Source organism: Notothenia coriiceps, unplaced genomic scaffold, assembly GCF_000735185.1.
Source record: "Notothenia coriiceps isolate Sejong01 unplaced genomic scaffold, NC01 NC01_scaffold00037250, whole genome shotgun sequence".
NCBI lineage: Eukaryota > Metazoa > Chordata > Actinopteri > Perciformes > Nototheniidae > Notothenia > Notothenia coriiceps.
Window position 1 is genome coordinate 12,796,072 of NW_011369951.1, and position 8,068 is coordinate 12,804,139.

Consider the following 8,068-nt stretch of genomic DNA (forward strand, 5'->3'; position numbering starts at 1 on the left):
CTCAGTCCAACAGTAGATCAGAAGAGAGAACTGATACAAAACAACAAAATAAAAAATGAACATTTTCAGAAGTCAGCAAAAATACAAATGTATTAACTCTAAACAGCTCATTAGGTTTATTATAATCTGAAAACAGTTTTCTCCTCCAAAAACAAGTAGGCTATCAGGTCAATGAATTTGTGCACCTACCTTGATTGTTTTTGTATTGTTGGATATATTGTGATTGATTGATACACTTAGGAATATAAGTGATATAACAATTGGAACTAGTGTAAACCAAAAATAGTTTGTGTGGACACAGTGTGGAGGACAGAAAATGGCTACTTTATATTTTCACTATTTGTATTTGTTACGTTGTTCTTGCACTATTTTGTATTGTTTATGTCCTATATATATTTGTGTAGCATTGTTGAAGCAGCCTAGGACTTAAGATTGTAGTTGCCATAACTACACTGTAGTTTCTGTGCATATGACAATAACATATTTAAATATTTGGAGAGCTAACGTTAGGGACTTACCATTGGCTCAATACAGAATTAAAACATGTTTACATTGTTTATCTTTTTTTTTTAGAAAACTTTATTTTATATTATTTGGGCAGTACATGATATACAAAAGTTACATTAATAATACATATAACACACAATGAATACATATATAAATAACATAAAGAGAGCACGTTTATATTCCAGTGAGACTCAGTTCGGTCACAGACTCAAAACGCCCCATGGCTGAGTCTGGGATTTGTCCAGGGTTTTTCTTCTCCTTAGTTCAGTGATAACCTGTTTCACAATGGTGCCACTGTTTATGATAGTCTGATTTAGTATCATTTTGCACCTTGTCTTCCAGATTTTCATACATGTGATACAAATTACATTGTTTATCCAGAGGGAGGCAGCAGAAGAAACTGATGCCTAAAACCTCAAAGAAGAAGAAGACGACACTTGAGGATTCTGACGTGATCACGCACAACGTGCAGCACTGAAGCAACATGGCTCTGAATGGAGGTTTGTTAACTTATGAGCTTTATAAGTAAGCTAACTTGACATTTCTCACAGTCACCTGGTTTGTTGTGGTGTATAGGTGTTGTGTCACACATGTATGTAGCATTCTCGTGTGTACTTTTATTTGTACCAACATTGTTTTCGTCACCACCGTTAGCTGACGTTAGCCCGGCTGGTTTGCTAGCTAGCTTGTTATTTCCTAGCAGAGCACTGCGGCAATGCTAATCACGTTTTGCAACAACGCACCAAGCACAGAGTTGTGTATAAATGTTCTAATCAATGTAAAAGTCCTGTAAAATCCAATGTATATAGTAGACTAAAGGCTAACGCAACGTATACACACACGTTACAGCAGTGCCAATAACTGTTTGTATGCAGTGGTGTAACGTAACTGAGTACATTTACTCAAGTACTGGAATTTAGTACAATTGTCAGGGACTTGTACTTTACTTGAGTATTTTGCTGCAAAATACTCAAGTAAAGTACAAGTCCCTGAAAATTGGTAAATGTACTTTTACTCAACTACATTTATTTAATATATTTAGTTACGTTGCAAATGATGTAAAATATAACACTGGAATAAGACTTTAGTTCAAACCATGGTTCAAACCGGAGTAACATTCACAAGCTAACCGGCATACAAAGACATGCAAATTAGCTCCACCTTCACCAGCTTTTATAAGACTCTAATGCATCAATAATTATAATCAAAACATGTAAGTTATATTATTCTGAAATGGGCGAATCTGCACAATTAGTACTTTAAGTGTATTTGATGCTAACACTTTTGTACTTTTACTCTTGTAACATTTTGAATGCAGGACTTTTACTTGTCACAGAGTATTACTACACTCTGGTACTTCTACTTTTAATCAAGTACAAGATCTAAGAACTTCCCCCAGCTCAGCTCTGTTTATATGTGATATTATCACCACAAAGCACTGTGTTTTGTACTGATAATAGTGCTGTACAGTGTTTGTGTCCCTGGGCAAGACACTTCACCCCAAATTGCTCCTGTGGGGATTGCCCACAGTATTGAGTGTGTAAGTCGCTTTGGATAAAAGCATCTAACAAATAACATGTAATGTAATGAAACAATTTTATTAAATCAGCACTTTGTTTCTGACCCCAGATGACAAGGACTTTTTTGATTGGGAGCCACCAACAGAAGCAGAGATGAAGGTGATCCAGGCTCGCAAGGAGCGACAAGACAAAATCAGCAAGCTGATGGGAGGCTACCTGCTCAAAGGATACAGGATGCTGGGGGACTGCTGTGATGTGTGTGGGGTGAGTAAGGAGAGGCTTTTGATAGTTGGATTTTTATGCTACGATTTTGGTAGTTCCTTCATAATGTAGACAACCTGGAGTTGGGTAACATGAGTCATGAAATAAGTATGTTTTTTTTTTGGTTTCCAGACAATTCTTCTCCAGGACAAACAGCAGAAGCTCTACTGTGTCTCGTGTCAGGAGCTGGACTCTGACGTGGATAAGGATAACCCTGGTATACACACACTAATATTTGATGCATTTAAAGAAATAATCAAACCAGATGTCTTATTTATTTTGTTATTAAGCTGCATCCACATATATATTTGTTCTTAAATCAATGTCTGTTCTTCTTGCCTTGAGGTTTTTGTAACTGTTATCTGTGCTTGTTCCCACTTCTTCTTTTCTCCCTCTTGCTCTCCCCTCAGCTCTGAATGCTCAGGCAGCGTTGTCCCAGGTGAGAGAGCGACAGCTGGCAGCACAGGCCGCTGCCCCCCCGGCCCTGCCCCCGGCTCCGGCCCCTGAACTCAACGAAGGCCCCAGCACCAGTCAGGCAAGTGTTCTAGTGCCTCAGCCCAGACCAGAGCACTGCGAGGGGGCTGCCGCGGGAGGGAGAGCCCTCCTCCCTCTGCCTGCTGTCCCTTCTCCTACAACTCCTGCCCCCACCCCGGCCCTGGTACCCCCTCGAGCCCCTGTCAGTCCACAGAGCCCTGTGATCCCTCCGTTGTTGCAGGAGGCAGAGGAAGCGGTTCTAATCAAACTACGCTGGGCCACCAGCCAGCTACAGAGTTCGGCCTCCCTGGAAACAAGCATCCAGCTGTGCAGCCTCATCGCCAGCTGTGCCAACTCGCTGCGCAGCCTCAAGGAGCTCAGCCAGTAAGCGTCATGGAGGTGGTTGTAACCCTGGATCCACAGGATCGCTCTTTCTACTTGCCTCTATCCAGGAATACTGACTCTGGTTCGCTGCTTTGCGGCATCTCTCTTGACTGAATCCTTGCATAGAGCTGAATTCAAAATTGGTCAGGAAATGCACTTGAAATAGGATTAAATGTCAACAGTTCACATGTTGTTCTTGAGTTTACATACCTTTATGGCTGGCAGAAATCTCATGTTACATTGTTTCAATATATGTTTGAGTACAAATGTTTTTAACGTCTGACCGTTTTTGACAATTTGTAAGTTATGATATAATGATACGGACTGAGCAGTTCTTTATGCTCATTCATCGTAGGTGTAAATTTAAAACCATCTGGCCATTTCTTTTTTTTTTAAAGGACTTCATCTGTATTCTACAGTAAAACACTGCGAACGGACTTCCATAGTTGATTGTAATGGAAATGGCCTACAATTTGACATCTGGGAAAATTAAATGAGTTCTCAATTTGATTATTTTAAGTACCCAAAAGTAATTTTTGTTTTGCAAATCAGAAAATTAAAAAAACAACTGCATGGAGGTCTGTATAATTATGTAACATTAGTGTGATGTGCTGATAAACAACATAGTACCAGACTAAGTCATGAATTGAAATGAATAGGAAGTCGGTCCTCTGATCGAAGGTGAATTTTTCTATTTACTGTCCAGACATTCAGAGTGATTTCTGTCATGTCTGACCCTCTGGTGTTGCAATGATTTTCATTGTGTGCGGGCAGTTAAGAGGTTTTTATTGTAAATATATTTGATATATGATGGTGATGATGGTCATGTGATTCAGTGATGCTCAGATGAGACGTTTAGGTGTCAGACTCACAATTCTTTTTTTCATTGCAACCATCTTGAGCAAACAAACTAGACAGCACTTCATATTAGATAAAAGCCAGCTTCAGTGTTGTTCAAGGCGGTTAAAGGTTTCAAATGATTTACCTGAATAAAGCTTTGCCTGAAAAGGAGTGATGCATTTTGTTTCTTTCCACAAGAGGGTGCCAAATGCAAAACTACAAAGTTTGTTAGGAAAACGCTTTGTTTAAACATGTGCAAATAAACCTGTAAACTGCATTTCTGTTTAAATGTGACTCATGAATTGCATACCCATCTGCTGGTGTGCAATAATTATTAATTGATTATTTTAAATATTATTTATTTGGTATGGTTAATTTATCAATTTAGCACTCTATTAAATCATGACTGCTTAGAATGTCATTTATAGTGTATGAATTTGCTTGTGTGTAAACGTGACTCGGCAGTATTCCAGGTAAACAACCCTCTGACAGGCTTTCTTTCCCCCAGACAGTGGGGCGTGGCGCGGGGACTGCCGGGAGGAGCCGGGGGCTGTCTGTGGGTGAACTCTCCCACACAAAGGAGAGGAAACAAAACAAAGCCAGGAAGCTGTGACATTAACTCGGAATTCACTCCTTTAGACACTCACATCCACGAGACAGCCATTGATTTGTTCTAATATTGTTTTCAAGACTTGGGGAAACCGCCGCTGCTGGAAGGGGAAACCAATAGCACCTTTGGGTGATGGTGAGAGTGAGACAGCATTTATGCGCATTTGAAAGTGATCGATCCATGCAGAAAGCGTGCCGTGGCGTCTCGTGCTGAGTCAGCTGTCCGCGGGGTGATGAACGGGAGTCGGCGCGGCGCGGCGGACGGTCCGGGCGGGGGCGGTGCCTCCGGGGTCTCCTCCGTGGAGGGGCTGCCGCCGCTGCCCAAAGGCCTGAGCGGCATCCTGAACTCCAGCGGCGGGTCGTGGCGGGACATCGAGAAGGTCCACAGCAAGAGGGCGCGCATCCAGGCCGACATCAACCGGGGCGGCGGGGACGGGCAGCGCGGACACGGCAAGCCGGGAGGACTGGACGCTGCTCTGGCTCTGCTGCGGAAAGAGATGGTGAAGTTACACCATTACATTTAATTATCTGGCCAGTTATCCAAAGCTGCTTACAATGTAGCCTACATTTAGTCAACCATGGCGATACAAACTCAAAACGGCAATAATCCTGCAAGAACATTGATTTCAAACTATTTATAGGCCTACTATTATTTTTTTGTGTTCTGCAAATATCCTGCCTTTGTCTATGTGACATATTCTACTTGAAACTATAGTCACTCTTTAAGCAATTATGATGATAAATCATTACGAAAAAAATCTAAACTCATTGTCCACTTCCTAGTTTTTTGTTTGCTCAGTTGGCATAGTGTTGTGCATTACACAAAGATATTTGTTCTCGTCAATCTTGTCAAAAAAGGGAAAGTTCAAAGTTTCCTCATGCGTTAGTCTTTGTTGGCCACAACAGATTGTGTTTTTGTGCAACAGGTCGGTCTGCGTCAGCTGGACATGTCTCTGCTGTGCCAGCTGTGGTCCCTCCATGAGTCCATCCAGGACTTTAAGGGCTCCTCGCTGCTGTCCGATGTCTCGCTCTCTGCTGATAACGGATCCTCCTCAGAGGACGAGGAAGATGAGGAGGAGGCAGGAGTTATCGCACAACCTCCATCCTCTTCATCCTTGTCTCTGCCTCAACCAAGCAGCAACTCCAGGGACCAGTGGATCAAGGACTCCTTTCACATTCCCTGATGAAGTTAAACACACACTCACACACGCTCACTGTGGAGACATCTTACTCTCCTTTACGTGCCATGCCACACACATCTCTTTCCAGATTGGTTTTCTGGCTGTGGGTCGATTAAAATGAGAGCAACTCAATAGCTCTGCAGTACAGAGTATTACTTGGCTTTTTATGAACTTATAATCTTTGCATTACCTAAGTGTTAGTTTTCCTGTCAGTTGTTTATCTCTGAAGAAAGATCCAGACTGACAAGTGTTACCAGGTCTTATCAGCTTTTTGTACTTCATTGCGTAATCTTCATGCTACTATACATGCTGCTTGCTTGTCCTTGAATTTAAGCTGCTTTATAAGAATTATTTTCGGGCCTTATTCCACTTTTGATACATCTGATGCCTGATTATGGTTTCCTGATAAATCCAGCCTTGCTGTTCTGTAAACTGTGCAGGACAATCTTCCACAGTGTCCTCTGCCAGTTGGTGTCTTAACAAAAAAAGGGCTTTCTTTAAATAGCAAAACTGTCTTGATTTCTGTGAGCATTTGACACAGTACACACATTTTCTAAACCCAAATTTGAGAAGCAATCAAAATGTATAAATCAGCCCAACCCAACAAGTCCTGTTGAATAACAAACTGCAGAAATAAGTTTATAAGTACTATCTTCGCTGCCTTTAAAAAGTTGTTGAATCCATTTTGAAGCTGTGATGCTCTCCTTTCAGCAGGAGAAAAAACACCTGAAAAGGGGATTTTGATCTCAGTGAGGATAATGCGTTCGTTTAATACAGTTGTATACGGCTTAGGTATATTGAATTACTTTGTGCTTCTTTTAAATACTTCACCAATCCAGACTTTTGGCAAACCTGAAAAAGTATTATTCAAATGAAGCAACTCCTTAATGCAATTTTTAAATATTTTTTCTCAGTGGATTTTTCTACTTTTAAACAGTGTTTTTTTTTGTTACCTCGACTCTTAGCTGTGTTTATGTGCATGCGACTATCAAATGGAGGCACAGTCTGCCCAGTAGAAACCATTAAATAGCCTTTGATTAAATAACTTATCAAACAAATTGTGTTAAAGTTTTCTTGATTGGCAAATGCTTTGTAAAGCCAGTAAATGACTTGTTTTGTATCTACAACTTAAAATAAAAACCATCTTGTACACCACAGACATGTTCAGTATTTCTGCATCTTATTTAAATGTTATCAGAGGATGATATTGCCGGTATGACCAACAGGGGACACACTGTCTCCAGTTGAGAGCTCATTCCCTCCGCCAGGCTCTTCCTCTTGGATCATGTTAAAGCAGCAGCAGAGTGGGGAAAACCATTTGCTGTGGGGGGCAGGAATGAAGGGGGGTGACATTCTGATTAGACAGTCTCATGCTGTTCTCTATTTATAATCAACATATGTTGCGGGTTATTGTTAGAATCTGCCTGTCTCTCTCTCTGACAGTTTTAGTGAAGCGTTTCACTGTGTGCGTCCATCTCTTTACCACAATGAATGTCTTCTCCCTTGTTTGTCCCTCTTCAATGTATACCCTTTTTTTCTCTATCTTTGTTTTTGTTGTTCATCTATTGGCTATTGCTGTTATTACACCACTTAGTTTCTGCAAATGCTTTAAGACTTACAGTGAGTGATTGTTAAAGTAGATATTCAGATAAGAGGTCAGTGTAGTGGGTGTCAATTACTAAGCGCGTTCAACCGGAGTACTTTTTAAGATGTAACACTTAAAGGAATACCAAGAAAACAACATTCTTGGAAAATTGAAGATGATTGGTCCCCCGTTTAACAACAGCAAACTGTCAACAAACACTAACACAACTTGTGCAGTACAATCCCAATCTCATGTTTTTAGTTCTATAATCAGTACTTACCAGCTTGTGTTTTTGTCAAAAATATTATAATTTTAAACTCCACAAACACAGAAAACCCATGTACTTACAAATTAGAATAAATAATATGTTATGTTTCAACAAGCTATCATCACAGGATTACTTTTTGATATAGAAATGATTATTTGGGGGGTAGAATTATTCCTTTAAGGTGTGTGTTCGATTAAAACCTTATAGTGGTTACAGTAAATGAATGGTTCTGTCAGGTCTGTTTATTAAACTGTTGGTACCGAGAGCAATAATGCACGTCTGAATGTCGGACCCACAGTGTATTATTAGACCAACTCTGAGTCATGAGGGAGTTGTTCCCCCTGTCCCACTCCTCCACCCCAGCTGCCTCTGTCCATCCATCCATCCCTGTTCCCCCACCTAAAAATAAACGCCATGCTCTCACTGAGGAAAATCCCTG

General features: G+C 40.8%; 2 protein-coding genes across 2 annotated transcripts; both read left to right on the forward strand.

The window, feature by feature from the left end:
• The first annotated feature begins 905 nt into the window (after positions 1–905).
• Positions 906–4,157, forward strand: znrd2 (zinc ribbon domain containing 2). The gene is made up of 4 exons (XM_010796344.1): positions 906–1,007; positions 2,137–2,291; positions 2,421–2,505; positions 2,699–4,157. The coding sequence occupies exons 1-4, from the start codon at positions 992–994 to the stop codon at positions 3,148–3,150; spliced, it is 708 nt and encodes a 235-aa protein (XP_010794646.1). The 5' UTR covers positions 906–991; the 3' UTR covers positions 3,151–4,157.
• A 369-nt stretch (positions 4,158–4,526) lies between these two features.
• Positions 4,527–6,935, forward strand: fam89b (family with sequence similarity 89 member B). Its single transcript, XM_010796346.1, has 2 exons — positions 4,527–5,095; positions 5,522–6,935. Exons 1-2 carry the CDS (start codon positions 4,829–4,831, stop codon positions 5,777–5,779), a joined length of 525 nt encoding a protein of 174 aa, XP_010794648.1. The 5' UTR covers positions 4,527–4,828; the 3' UTR covers positions 5,780–6,935.
• The last annotated feature ends 1,133 nt before the right edge of the window (positions 6,936–8,068 follow it).